Genomic DNA, 15,218 nt, shown 5'->3' on the forward strand with positions numbered 1-15,218 from the left:
TTCAAGTGTGACCTTTTTTGAGAAGGTACCTGAAAGGACCTGCGTTTTTGGAGAATTATCATCTTCCTGTTTTCGGGGAAGCTGTTTCCTTGGGAGGTTTTCAGAATGATGAAAAATCCATTTGACTGAACAACAGAAAAAGGCTTGATTTCACGGCATGTCCAGATTTCCTCTTGTCACACTGTATCTGCAATGATAACATACGTCGTAGGGCTTCCAGATTTAAAAGCCCAAAGCGTGACTGCTTTACGTTACACCATGCGCTAAGCAGTAAAACAGCAATTCATTAAACTGGAAAAAGCACCTTAATTTGCAACAGTCATTGATGAAGGTTCCAGTATTGAGAAAGAACCTTCTTCAGGAAATCACACTCAGTTTTAAGTAAGAATTTAAGTCCCACATAGCCAATATGCCTTAGGTACACATTTATATTTAACCATGCTTTTAAATGCTTTTCCAGAATCATGGCCAAAATTGCCTCCCTTTGGTTGCTTCCTTTCTTTCCTCCAAAGACTCCAAAAGGAGTAAAAAATGTGGCTACAGAAGCTTTCTGCTGGAAGAAAATGCACCAAAATCAAGCTTCTTGTGTGAATGCTTTGATTCTGACAATATTTTAAACAGCAAAATGTCAAAACAAATCAACTTAAATTTGCCTGTTGCTTCAGTAATGCAGCCCGTGTCATCCTGATGCAGTAAACGTATTTCACTTAGTCTTATGTTTTAGTATTTAGAAGTATGGTTCAGATATTATTATTACAGTTATTTTTTTTCCTGTTCCACTGTCTTTAGTAACTCAGGTGCTTTAAATCCTGGTTCCAATGAACACATCTGCCCTGGGGAATGCAAGGTGTGAGAAACTCCTGGGGTGGGTTCAGTTGTCCCCCTGTAGCTGTAATCCATCTCAAAGGTGACCCCAGCTTTGAAGCTGTCCCAAAGATCTGACCTGAGCAGGCTTTTTTTAGCAGATTTGCTTTGGCTCCTGTCTTTGGGGAAACAAATCAAAACAAGCAGCACTCCTTCCTTTGGAGACCTACCCTGGTTATTTGTCTGTGGGTGAGGAGAGTTAGAATCTGAAATCTGTGCACCTGAGTGATGTGGAAAGGTTTATGCTGGCTCTGGGGACGGGATCCTGCGGGGATGGGTGACACCATATTTAATGGCAGAGCATCTCCACCATGGGTGGCACGTTCTGCAAATCCCACAGATTTATGTCACGAGGAAAAGAAACTGTGGTATTTAGTGTGTACCCACCCAGTCTGGCCCCAGCTAGTTTGCTAACCAGAAGCAGAGGTTGAAATGTCTCTGTGTTAACTCTGAATACTAATAATGGCTTTAAATATTAACTGTTAACTGCTTTGCAATGAGATCGTCAGCTTGTCTGCGATATTGTGAACTGGATTTAGTTCTCCAAAGGATCATGTTCATGCACAATGTCCCTCAGCACATTCTCTTGGAGATTTAAAGGTTTCTTGCCAGCAGAAAATGAATTCCCCCTTTTATCAGGCAAAGCCAAATAATCTCTTGGCGTTTCACAGTGTCCCTCCTCCTGCGCCGCTTCTCAGGGCTCTCCCATTTCTTCCTCCTGAACTGGCACTCGGGGAAGCCAAGGGCTTTGGCGCCCTGTGGTTTGGGCCAAATTTCACAGATTAGACCTTGTCTTTGTCTTCTCCATAACAAGTAACAGACGGGGCCACAATGCCTCCACTGAGCAAGAGTCGCCGCTAATCCGGAGGGGGCTTTGAACCACGGTAATAAATCCACTTTTTGGGCAGGCGCACTATGGGCAGGCATTAGTGATACAGACAATAAGACAATTATGGCAGCACTTTCCAAAATGCTCGAAAATCCTCTTGTTGGAAAATTGTTAAAAATTCCCCTGTCGTCTTGGAGCTCCACCTTTTGGGTGATTGCAACGGAGACGGAGAAGCTGCCAGAGAGAGTGGTGGGGATGCTGAGATGCCCAGGGATGAAGCACTGGGGCTTCCTTCTCCCTGCTTTGCTGGCAGGACTTGGGTTTTGTCATGGAGGATGTCATCCCTTTTATTTTTCCATTGAAAAATGTCAAGTCTTGTCAAAGACCCCTGGGGGCTGCACTGGCCACGCAGAGAGCAGCTTAGTTGGGCACAGTCCCTGGGCATGGTGTCCTCACGGCTCTAAAGCAAAGTAAGGCTCAATCTGCTCTCATGGGAGATATTGCATGAGAAAATGTGGGTTGGAAAATACTTTTATTGAGGAGGAAAAAAAAAAAAGGCAAACATTTTCTCCTCCTGATGTGTTTTTAGCCTGGCTCCTGAGGAAATGAGGTTCCTACAAGTGTATTCTCCCACTAATAATATTTCAATCAAATCTGGCAGCGGAACAAAAGTCTCAGAGATGATGAGGTTGCCACAAACCTCATTAAATGAGGCAGTTGGGTAGATGAGAGAGAAACTCTAGAAAAAGTTCAGCAGAGGGGGATTCCTTCGGTGTGCATAGCCCTTATCAGACACTAAAGCATCCACAGTGGGGAGAGCCCCCCTAACACCCCAAGTGCCTGTGAAAAATTGCAATGAGAGCTCCTGGGGCACAAATCCAGGCCACTGATTTGTGATGCTCTGAGAAGTGTATGTTTAACTGAAAAAATATCTCTTTTTCTATCAGAAAAAAGCCTTTTCATTTTAATATGCTTAAAATCAGAACAGGGCATGTGGATGAGCAGGACTGACCTTTGTTTTAATGTTCAGGACCTGAGAGCCTGGAGGACTTTTCACTCTTGAGAACAGATCTGAAGCAGGAAATTATCTCAACAGTTTGAAAATATTTATGGGGAAGGCAAATTATTCCTTTTCTTTCCTCTGTCTTGGAGATATGCAAAGGTCTAACTATGCAAATGAATTTAGTAACTTTTGTTCTTAGTCTGAGACTTGTGATGGAGAACTGGGGTTTAGTCTGTTGTTTTTTTTTTAATAGGGTGCAAATTCCCCTCTATTGTGTTGCAGCCTGCCACTTCTGAAAAACCACAGTCCAAACCTGCCCTTCAGGATTGCTTATGGATGTGTTTCTGCTGAAAAACCAAACCCAAAACACAGTTTTGAAGGTGGTCAGTCCCAAATTTAACCATTGCAAGGACGTGATTTTTCAGAAATGCAGAACTCCTGTCAGGGAATCAACACTGTCTAAATTTTCCTAATATGCTGGATCATCCATGGATTTGGGACTCAGCTGTGAGCTAGATCTCCCCTCTGAAGGCACTGGGGGAGCAGGTTTCCATGCTGCAATGTAGAGCTCAATGTTCTTCAGAAGGTCTTTGGCTGACCCTCCTCCATCCCATGTCTTTGCCTCCCTGGAGTCAACAGAGCATCTCACCCCGACCTCTGCGAGCCCCACACAGTGCTGGCAGTTTCTGTCATGACTTTTACCCTTTCTGCATGCTTTTTCAGCTCATCCATTCATGGGGCTGTTCCTCCTGTGCTAAAAGTGATGAAGGTGTCCTGTTGCAGTGGAGACACATCTCTAAACCGACTCACCTGGTGTTGTCCTTCTGGGAGGTGATGCTTTGGGTCCTGGTTCTACTCATTTGGGTGGAAGAAGCAACTGGCGGGTGCTTTTGTGGGAGAGTGTCTGTGGGAGCGTGACACTTGGGGCACCCCCAGGGCCCTGGGTGCATCTCCCATGGGAGTGGGTGCTCCTGGCTGGCCTGAGGATGCCAAGCGGACACATCAGAGCCGCGATCCGGGGTTTGTACTGCAGGTCAGGCCTCTGCCCGGCGACGTGCTGTCTTGTTTATGTCCAGATGTCTTCCCAGCCCATTTGAAGATATGTCAAAAGCCCCTTCCTCACCTCCCCTTCCCTAAACTGGGTCTGCTTCGAATTTGCATTTAAATGCAAGTTAGTCTCTACCAATTCAGCAAAGTCCAAAAGACGGTCCTAGAAGAGAGGGGAGCTTTGCTGAAAAGGGCTCTGGGAGTGCTGATGTGGTTTTTTGGAGGACAATGGGGGGCCCAGGCTAAGAAGCAGCCCCCCTCCCTCAGCACTGCCGCAGGGCTGGGGTGCACAGCATCTGCCCAGCCCAGCGGCCCCAAGAGTCTGGGTGTGCAGGGGCAGCAAAATGCGCCTGGGTGGGAGCAATATGTAAAATTATTGACTTCCCCAGAGCTTGAAGACAGATGCAGCTTAAGGAAATTTTTGGCATGGAGGTGATTTTGCTGTGATCTTATCACCAGGCACAGACAAACCTCTCTCTCTTTCTTCTTTTTTTCCCTCTTTTTAATTTTTTTTTTGGGGGGGGGGGGAGTTGGTTAATGACCTTCTAAGCTAACTTCTGGAGACTGTAGCAGACCAGAGACCCCTAGCAAGTGCACTTCATCTGGGATGTGGATGGCAGAACCTCCTTGCCCATGGTGATGCCCCTTCGTGCTCTGCCAGCCCCTGGGGCAGGGTGCCCTACCAGTGCTCTGTGCTCTCTCTGAGCATCCAGGTTTCAATCCCAGACTGCCTAAAATATATGAAAGCATATATCTGTTTAAATGCTGCTGTATTGTGGGAGGTGGCCCTGATCATGAGCTAGAGAGAGGAGAAAGTCTGCGATAAGTTTCTGGGAAGACCATACAGCAGGATTTTACCCTCGTTCCAGTTAATTTGCACCAAAATAGAGAACCAACCCCAATACTGGAGCACTTCCAGGGGCAGATACATACAGGAGCAAAAAGTATGACTGCTTCAGATCACCAGTGGCTACAAACATGAAACTGGAATGTGATATCTGTGGTCCCTAAACGTGTGCCCCAGTGCGTGGCATCATCGCCATGCACTGTGTGGAGGTGCTGGAGCTGCCCTGGGCTGGGGGAAAGGGCTGTGCATGGCTCCGACATTTGGGTTGTTCCTTGTTGATGGCTCACATAGATCAGACTTAATTAGAAAGTCCTTGGAACTGGAACGCACGCGTGAAAGGCAGAGCAGGATGAAGGTTGGCACATGGAGCCCCATCTGGCTTGAAACAATTAGAAAGTGTCTCAGTTGCTGGGTTTGCCACAGGAATATTCCACTGCTGCGACGCAGCAAACTTTTCCCACTCTGGCTCGCACAGAAGCGGCTGCTTAATTTGACGTAGCTGCTCATATGTCATTAAAATTGTGGATGTTTAAAAGCTGGCATGGCCAGGTAGATGTCTTGTGTTGAGCTCAAGTCTTCATTTAAAAAAAAAAAAAAATCACTCCTTTTCTATGTTTTCACACTACAAACTCAAAACAGTTTAAGAGTTTCTGTAATAATCATGTTCCTTCTTTGCTTTGGAACCCTTCCAGCTCAAGCGCGTGAATGGTGCAGCTCTACCCTGGGTCCTGGAGGTACCACGGAGGTGGTGGCACTTGGTGGCAGTGGCTCTCAAGCCTCCTGTGCTGCCCCAGGACACTTCCACGCAGCGACCCCTCTGCATGGAACAGCTTAAAGCTGCATTTCTATAAACTTCCTCCGACTGGTTTGTGTGTGCCTGGGGGTTGCTGATGACAAGTTTTAGATGTAGAAACCGTAAATCAGTGCTCAGCACTTGGAATAATATCGATATAAAGAATTATGGGGCCTTGGGGAAAGGGGTGACTAAGGCATAGCCACTAACAAATGCGGTATAGAAATACAGCTAGAAAATTGTTCTTGCAGCAGTGGAAGAGCATGCCCTATGGAGAAAATAAAGTCTGTGCTTGGCAGATCAATGCCTTGAAAGTTTGGACTTTCTCCAGTGATGTGATTTCTCAGAGGTGACCAAGCCTTGATACAAGAACTTGGTCCAAGCCCTGCCAGCACTACGAGTTGGATCATCTTTCATCTAAACGGTAGCTCCAGCTGGTCTTCAAAGAGGAAGAAAAGGAGAAAAGGAAGGGAAGGAAGTCTGATAATTAAGAACAGCTCCCTGGGGGGAATTCATAGAAAGTGTTGCCTTGGACTTTGCCTTGTGAAACCACAAATGAGCTGGACTAGAGATGGGCATCAAAATGAGATTGCTGTGGGGAGAGGAGCATCTCTCTTAGGATGCACTTCACCTCCTCCTAAGGTGGACACCAAGGGTAGATCTCCTGCACTGATGCTCAGCAGTGACAGGAGGGAGCCTGTGGGAGCTGGTACTCGCTGCAGACAAGGAAAGGCTGGGGACAGGATCTCTGCCAGGAGCCACCACTGGTGGCCCTGCTGCCCTAGAGAGCCCTGGTTGGGGGGTTTCAGCCAGGCCACCCCCGTGTCTTTGGGATGTGTTAGCTGTGAGCTTGCCTAGCCCCCACCTAGCTGTGGACTGGGGACTGTGGTGGCAGGGGACATCTCCAAGGCTGAAAGGATGCTGACCACAACTGAAACCTGCAGAGGCGCACCATGGACAGGCTGATCTTCCTGTCCTATATTGGGACATGGCCCGTGGGACATCAACGGTGGGACACCAGAACGCTGGTGGCAGCGAGCCCGTCCTCAGACTTTGCCATCTAAGGTGGGTTTTACCCCGACCGCCTCCTGCACCCCAACTTCTCAGTGGGGCTCCATGCAGCAAGAAGAGGTTACATCTCCCCTGGCTTCAGCCTTGTGGAAATGAGCTCTCTGCTCTAAGCTGGTCATGCAGCTCCCTCTATAGTCAGTGGAGAGAGACTGGGCGAGGGGGGGGACTCGTCCCACTGTCCCTGTCACCAGGGGCTCTGCCTTCCTCTCCAGGCAGCACAAGGAGCCAAAAGGGTTCCGCTGCATTAGTGTCCCCCCTCCTAAATGCCTGCAGCTGGGTGGGAAGAAAACCTCCATCAGCATCCGTGAAATCAAGGACCAGAGGCTGAGCCCATGGGGATGGCAAGCACCCTCGCTCTGCTTGAACCGAAACTGTCTCCAAAAAGCAAACATCAAAGTCTTGAGCCTTTGCAGGTACAAACCAGGATGGGCAGGTAGGCTGGGAATGCTTTTTTTTTTTTTTTTTTCCTTCACAAGCCATTAAATAATCCTCCAACGCAGATGGAAAAGTCTGCCAGGCTCAGCATGGGCGTGGGGCTGCAATGGCGCGGGGGAGGCAGGGATCCCATTTTTTACCAAAACATTGAGTCCTAACGAATGTGACCTCTCCAGGTGCCAAATCCTGCCCCTCCACAAGGGGTTTACACTGGCAGCCTCAGCACAAGTGCATTCATAATGCGTATCATTTGTCATCTTTTCATCAAAAAGTGTGTAAATCCTTTCCCTGAAGTGCAGAGCTGTTTTACAGCCAGGCTATAAAATCCTGCAGAGTCTCTGTTCCAATAGAATTACATTAGTGCCAATAATCTGGCAAATATCAGGAGTGAATTTAATCAAAAGAACTAACACCAGGGCCCTGATTTACAGCGGCCCATGACAGAGTGGAGCAGACGGAGGTTTGCAGGACCCAGATGTGGAATTTCACTTGCAACATCATTTGCAGCAGAGGGAAAGCAGAAGGAATGGGAAGCAGGGCTTCAGCATTTTGGGAGCTCTTCATGCTCTCACAAATATTGGTGAGAAAAGAGGAACAATTCGCCTTTGTTCTGAGTTTTAAAAGATGATCATGTGAAATTTCTTATATCTGGGGCTTCGTTGTTTCTCGGGACAGCCCCCACACCTAACGGGTGTGTGCAGGACCAGGGTTTTGATGTATCTGCCAGAGCAAAGGGCATCCCACTCCGGCACCCGCTGGGATGAGCCCATCCATCCCCCACGGCAGAGGACCGGCACTACCACTGGACTGCTCCAGCCTGAGAGTCCCCGTCCGGGGCCACGCAGAGATCAGTTGTGCGGTCTGACCTCAAAACGCCAGGGGAGCCTGAGCCCTTGCTTGAGTAACTGGTGTCCCTGGCTTTGCCTGACCACCCACCCGCAGCAATCCCAGTCCTCCTTCAGCTCCCAATTCCAGCCTGGCAGGCTCTGGCGCGCACCCAACATTGCCACTTCATGCAATATCCCTGCTCCATCTGTCATCAATTCCTTTGCATGTGGTTTGCAGACTTCATGCCATGCTCTGCCTGTTGCATGGCTCTGTGACAGGGCATCTCTGATCACTGACAATTTTTTTCTTTCTATCATTTTTTGCAAGAAAACAACTGGAAGCAAATGCATAGGTGAGGAACATGGCATGGCTGCATCACTTTTAACCATCAGGGTAAAAGTAATCCTTAAAGCCCAACTCCTTATGCCTTCACCTGTGCTGCTAAGACAAATTCAAATCATTAAAAAAACTCTTTTAATTAAAAGCTATTATAGGTTTGGCTATTAGAAAACCAACCAGCCCTCCACCTGGGCAGGAGGGCACTGCCCAGCTCCACTTTCTGCTCACCTTTTGCTGCCTGAGCCTCACACCATGCCCTGCAACATGTGCAAAAGTTTGTGGCATTTTCTTTTTCTCCAAGTTAAAAAAAAAGTAGACATAGTTCAAACATTTCTGCAATGTGATATTTTTTGCATAAATACCAAACCCAACCATTTCAAATAATGTAACTCATGCCTCTATAAATTTCTGGCGTTAGATGCGTTATGAATTGAGGCACATAACCTAGTGCATAGGATGGAGTGAGAGATGAGAAACACAAGTGAGAGGAAAGGCAGTTTAGCTGGATGTGTCTGTTAGGCTGAATTAATGAAGTTGAATTAATACAAAAATCTCTTCAGCAGCTCTTTCACGGAACATTTGCTGTGAGTTCGCCCGAGCTCACGCACTCTTGCCAGGGGGGTTAAGTGTGCTGCATGCTTCCTTGGCAGCTCTTGATCTGCTCACAAGGCACTGGTGCTCTATTATATGCATTTGTTTAAATGTGTTACATGTAGGACATGAACGGAGCAATGCGATGGTTGAGAGAATCAAGTCTTATAGAGAAAACACAATATACTGGGTGGGATGAGACGTCAGGCAGTTGTGAGTGAGATGGCAGATGCTACAGGATGGTTAATTCCTTAATTCTAAACACATTCGGTCGAGATGAGACTCTGGGAGAGCTTTGCCTCTTGGCAGATGGCTTGGTGAGATGATAAATTAATATTGTTATCAATGGGAAAATGGCTGAAGTTGTTAGATGGTAGGGTTTGCTTTTTAAAAATGCCTGTTTTTCAACAATTATTTCAGAAAAGTCCCTGAATCAGGGAAGAAAAACAGAGGGAACATAAAATATCCTCTGTGTCATAAACAGAGCTCAGGAAAACGAGTTTTCAAAGGAATGCCTTTGCTGTAGGAAACTTCATTTCGCCTGCTTTTGTATAGGACGATGGATTACGCCAACAATAAACCATTCCAACCACTGTGAAATTGTGCTAATAGCCTGCGAGTCAGGGAGCTGTTCATGCACCAGCATATTTATTACATACCTTTGTATCTGTTAGCTCCAATAGCCACATTTTTGTTACAAGCTGTGGGGGGTTGGAGAAGTATTTAAATTTGGAGATCTCAAATTTCAAGAGCAGGAGCGGTTTGACAAGGCAGGGGGATGAGAAAAGGACAATTGCAAAGAGCATTTAATAGAACGAATGACCCAGTGACTGGGAAATTCAGCCTTAAAACATCGTGGAGTGCCTCACGAAGGCCAGTACACATCTTCCCGGGTGCTCACTTGGGGAAACTGAGGCACAGCATGGCTGTGAGGTTTCCCACCCGCAGGTACCACCCATCACCCAGCTGTGCTTTTTGGGTAAAAGACCACTGTGCTATCTGCCACGGAGAGGTTAGCAAGAGTGAGGGGCCAGGGGACAGAAAGGGTAAATGGGCAGGAGAGGGGGAGCAGGCTGCCTGGCCAGGGAGGAGAGCTGGGAAAAGCAGGAGCGAGGAAGGTCCTGGGAAATGCCAGAGTCAATGAGACAGAGAGGCTTAAGCATGGACATTGCTGCCAACACAGGGCAGGGACTGTCTTTTCCCAGGATGGAAAAGCTGGGGATGGACGGACAGGGGACGGCATCCGCCCTACCCTCCGGCCGAGCATCCCCTCCCTGCTCCGTGCTCCCTGGGCAGATCCCAGAGGACTGGAATCCCTATGGATGCACAGTGACCCCGTGGCTGGGAAAGAGCTCTCCTCTCCCCCAAATCCCACCATGTCCCCAGGAGTCCCCATGCTGGGGAGGCAGCTGGGGTAAACCAGAGCTCTAGGAAGGAGATAACTGTGCTTGGGGAGGGGTGAGAAATCACCCCACCACCCCGGCACCCCAAAACCCTTTCTGAGGAGCAGGAAGGTAAATGAGAATCAGGCTCTGGACATCAGCAAACCCCTCTGCGAGCATGCCGCTGCCCGGGGGTGGTGGATGCCCGCCTGCATCGCTGCCTGGCCCCGCTCGAGGAGAGCCTACGCCTTCACAATTTCCCTTTGTTTGCCTCAACCTAATGCGCTGTTACTTCAGCTGCGACCCGGCCATGAAAGCAGAAATATGAACTTTATTACGACACATATCCGCTCGGGACCGGGGGGCAAGGCGCGGCCGCGCGCGGCAGGCAGCTCGCTGCTGGAGCAGGGGTCCGGCTGGGGTGCTGGGTGTTGAGGCTGGTGTGGAAGTGACTCAGTCCCCCTGCACTCCTGCCTTCTGGCTCCTCGGACCCCAAAACGGCAGCTTGTCTCCCCCCCCAGTGCCACGGGTTGGGTTCACATCCCACCAGCCCGTGCATTGGCTGAAGCTGTAGCTTGTTAGCAGCCTCAGCACAGGGCGGGTCGAAAACGTCTCGTTGAAATAGTTTTTACAAGGTGAAAAAAGGGGGAGTAGGGCTGTCTAAAGAAGCAATTTCTTTTTTTGCTTTGGCAAAGAGTGTCTGTTTTCAGTGGAAAAAAAAAAAAAACACTTGAAGAAGCGTTTTCATTAAAAAAATTGAAAATGCTGAAGACCCAAAGCTTTCCAGCCAAAAATACCCAGCTTGGGCCAAAAAGCTTTCCGTTTCTTGTTGAAATGAGTCTTTAGAGAGAAAAGAGCTGAAACTTTCTGCGGGAAACCCCAGCATCTTCTAATCTGGCTTTTGAATGTTTGCTTGATTCCTTTAGCTGTGTCTCAGGTTCAGGATTTATATCTCTTCCAGCAGAGAGCTGAGAGTTTAAAAAGTTCATTTGCAGGATTTGCTCTTATTGCTGCTCCCACCCCAGCTGAAGCCCCGCTTGCCTTCACATCCACCGCAGAAGAGGAAACCTCAAAAAACTCCGCTTGCTGAGCTCAAAATAAAATTGTTTCCCATTTTACTCTTCTCACCTCGTCCCGAGGAGTGAAATGTTCTGTGCGTGGGTTAAATGCTGCCTGTGCCCCTGGCAGCGCTGAGGGTGGGAGCAGGAGACGGGCGTTTGGAGGAGGCTGATTTACAGACGCTACATCTAACCCCGTTTTGTGCAACTCTGCCCTTACATGTGTGACGACCAAATTAGCTGTGGCTATCGGAGCAGGTGAAGCATGATTTATAAGTGATAAAACCTGAAATAATTTAAAGTCATCCTCAGCAGTGAGGACTTTTTCTATTTCGGTGGCCTCATCCTCACCTGGAGGCTGGGGAGACCAGGGAGAGGTGATGGCAGGGAATGTGGGGGCAAGAAAAGTTATTTCAGGGCTTGGTTTGGGAGAGGGAGGAGCAGGAGGGGTATGGCGAGATCAAGAACTGTGGAAGCAGGAGCAGCAGGAAGGAGTCGGAGGAGAAGGAGCCGTGCGGTCCCGGCCACCCCACCCCTGACCCGGTACCTTTGCAGGCCTTGCGGTGGGAGATGGGCTTGCTGAGGTCCCGGTAGAAGCCCTCCTTGCAGTAGTGGCAGTGCCGCCCAGCAGTGTTGTGCCGGCAGTTCAGGCAGACGCCGCCGCTCTTGCGCCCCGACAGCTTGTAGAGCTCCATGTTGAAGCGGCACCGCCGGGCGTGGAGGTTGCAGTTGCAGGCTGCGAGAGGGAAAGAGCGGAGACCGTCAGCATCTGTGCCCGCTCGCGGAGGTGCCAACCCGGGGGGAACCTGTGTGCATGGGGGTGGGCACCCTCGAGGTGCTGCCCGGGGAGCCCTGCTGCAGCGGGGGTGTCACAGGCTGCGATGCTCTGGTGGCACCTCTGGCTATGGGAAACCAACTGCTAACCCACGTTCCTCCTTGACCAGTGCTAAGTGGTGAGTCCAGCTTTTTGGAGGGGAAGTTGAGGTCACCAAGACCCCGTTTCACCATTGTGACTTGCAACAAATAGGCCTTTTGCGTCTCCCCACTCTTAATGTGAATTAAAAGCTGGGTGCAGGCAGGTCTGCGAGGGCAGGCAGCTCACCCGTGGTCAGGAAACGGCAACGCACAACCCCCCAGCTGCTCCCCCAGGTTTGTCGCAACTGCTTTGCCCCACGCAAGTCTCCTTTCCCATCTGCTCTCACACTGTGGTGCTTCATATTGTGCTACTGCTCGGTACAAAGCCCCCCCAAAACTGCTGTGAACCCCCCTGCTTCCCAACACCCTGGGAGCCCTCTCTGTCTGCCCCCAGGGGAAAGGGGGTTTCCAACATCACCTGCCCAACCTTCCCAGTATTCCCACTCTCACCTGACACATGTGTGTTTAAGCTCCAAATATCAAGACCTTCCTAGCTACCTTCTTCCCCGGCTTTCCTTCCTGTGCTTGGAACCCGTAGCACAAGTCTCTGTTCTGCATCTGCAGCCCTGAACATGCCGGTAAAACCTCACCTCTGCCTCCGCATCTCTCATCCCGCTGCTGGGACAGGGCCAGCCTGACGCCCAGTTAGTCAAATACCAAAAAGTCCCCCTCTGCTTTGATTGCATGTGCTGTGACTGAACCTGCCGGGAGATGTCCAATTTCTCCACCATATGCAGCCTAATGTCAACACAGGGACTATTTTAACAGGGGGCCTTTGCAAAGGACAACTTAAGGACTTCAAAGCTCGACCCCTCGCCTGCCTCTCCCCAGAGCTGTCATGGGAACATCAAGAGGCAGTTGCTGGGGCTCTGTGCTTTGCTGAGAATTTTATAGCTTGTTTTCTTTTCCCTTTGCTTTTATTTGCTCTTCACCCCCGAACAATGCATCTGTGCAATGCCAACCCACAGCTGGGCCTCTCGGCTCGGCACGAAGGTGTCACGGCTCTGGGCTTGTCACCTTCCTTTAGAGCAGAGACATCTTAATCCCTCATTCCTTCCTGTTTACCTTATGGTGCTTGCCCAAGACAAAGACATGTTATATTTGCTTAATTATCAAATTTCAGCCCAGAAAATTACAGTGCAGTTCCGGATTATTTATCAGGAACAATCCCCAGCTAACTCGCAACGTGAAAGCAAAGCGGAGAGCAAAATCCTCTGGACACGTCCGACCAGCGGGATGGAGACTGCTCTCTCCATGCTTTGCAATCTGAATTCCTCTGGCTGGCGTGGTGAGGCCCAACCTCACGTCCCCACCAAACGCGGGCAGAGCAGGAGAAGCAGCTACCAACGTGCTAGTGGTGAGAAAAGTGGCCCAAGAGCGGTTTGCCAGCCATGAGAAAGTGAGATTTCTGACACCGAGTGGGGCCACGACTTTGAACTGCGGTTTGCCTCTCCTTAGATGAGCCCACCAGCCTGCGGGTGCATTTGTCATCTCCCAAAACAGGAGACGACCATCAAGGAGACTGGAGAGGCAGCTCCTGCATGCAGAGGGAATTGCTGTTTTTTTAGATCCGGCCGGTCCCACAGACACATTTGCTGATGCTGTAAGCACACTTAAACAGCCTGTTTGCATCTAAAAGAAGCACGGGAGCTCACACCAGGCACTTTCTGCATCCCCCCTTGTAGGTTTTTCCCCTTCCGTCTTAATCTCAGGAGGAGCACTTTGTACTTTGCTAGGAGCGCCCCAGCAGCCGCTCAGCTATGGTATTCTCCTTTTCTCATGGCGTGCCGAGCAGCCCCTGCCACCCCGATGGCTCCGCCGCAGTCAGCGCTTGTACAAATAGGGGATTAGAGGTGATTCTTGCCCTGCAGAATGCATGAGCTAAGCTTTTGGGAAGGAGGTGGCATTTTTAAAGTCCCAATCCTTGTTTTACAGAGAGGCGACCGAGATGCTGAGATTAAACCCTTTTGCCGGGCACGCAGGAGGCACAGGGCTGAGGGCTGGTTCCTCCACGCAGGGCAGAGCCTTGCCCCAGGCATGGACCAGCTGAAAGGCACACCAGGGCTGCAAGCTGAAGGATGACCTCTTGGCTACCAAAGCAACACCTGTATCAATGTCATGGCCTCAGGACTCAGCTCAAGCAGAGAAAAAAAGATTTAAGTCCCTCAGTCTGAGAGTCTGTCATCCCTGCTGTAGCCTGTGATGTTGCAGGCACATCTCCATCATTCAAAGCCTTGAGATGCACTAGCAGCTCTGCCTTTGGTGCTGCAAACCACAGGATTTACTCCCTGTTGACCAACATGAGGAGACATTTCTCCAGGGGGTGGCATGGCCTCACAGAATACCTAGTTCTTCCTTGAATCTGGCAGAACTGTGTGTTTTCCGAAGAGCGTGAAAGCTCATCTCCTCCTAAAACTTGTATTTTAGGAGAGCTGGACTTGGTACTAGAGTATTTTGCAAGATTGCATTGGCAAATCCCTTTTTAAAATTCAAAGCTGAGCCCACCCGAAGAGTGAGTAAAAATTTTTGCATTTATTTGGGTTGCTTGATAAGCAGAAATCTTTTTGCAAAGCCAGAAAAGCAGAACTCGTGGGATTTTTCTCAAGATCTTTGCAAATATTTCAGCTGGTCCCACCAGGGCAGAGCTGCACGGGAATGTGGAGGAATAAGTGGAGTGTGCAGAGCTGCTCGCAGCCCTGCTCCTGGGATCAATTTTACATTGATCTTCCAGGGATGGGAAAATCCAGTGTCTGGAGAAGGGAAGAAGCTGAACCTCACAAGAAGCTGCAAGGAGCTCCCAAAACCAGCCATGCCTGTCCTCATACAGAGCAAAGGACCTAAAGATTGTGTATGCCCCAGGGTATAAACCCTCCCAGGAGGGAATGAATGAGCTGGGAGAAGGTGTGGGCTAGTCGAGCCCCTCTCCATGCCCAGCGTCCCTGCACTTGGCCTCTCTGCGAGCTCCCCGTAAGCACCGTAACAGCCAGGGAGCACCGGCCACCCCTCCACCGTGACTTCTCACCTTTTTTTGGCTCCATCGGCTCAGCCTTGGCTCTGTCCCCTCCTTCCACCTCCACTCCCAGGGCACCAAGGACATCCGCTGGGCCCCATGCACATAGGTGCTTTTCCATCATCCCCCCCCTCCTGATCCACCCGCTTGTGCAGACAGAAGGGACCAAACTGACCCAAGGAGGGTGGTTTTAATTGAAATTACTA

At 49.6% G+C, this 15,218-nt stretch overlaps 1 protein-coding gene across 1 annotated transcript in view; it reads right to left on the minus strand.

The window, feature by feature from the left end:
* The window catches only part of NTN1 (netrin 1), a 104,078-nt gene that overhangs the window by 38,064 nt on the left and 50,796 nt on the right, over positions 1–15,218 (minus strand). The window contains exon 2 of the mRNA XM_010579437.1: positions 11,635–11,823. Coding sequence (XP_010577739.1) covers positions 11,635–11,823 — 189 coding nt within the window. The remainder of the gene's footprint in view (positions 1–11,634; positions 11,824–15,218) is intronic.

Source organism: Haliaeetus leucocephalus, unplaced genomic scaffold, assembly GCF_000737465.1.
Source record: "Haliaeetus leucocephalus isolate CR32 unplaced genomic scaffold, Haliaeetus_leucocephalus-4.0 Scaffold657, whole genome shotgun sequence".
In the NCBI taxonomy this organism is placed as follows: domain Eukaryota; kingdom Metazoa; phylum Chordata; class Aves; order Accipitriformes; family Accipitridae; genus Haliaeetus; species Haliaeetus leucocephalus.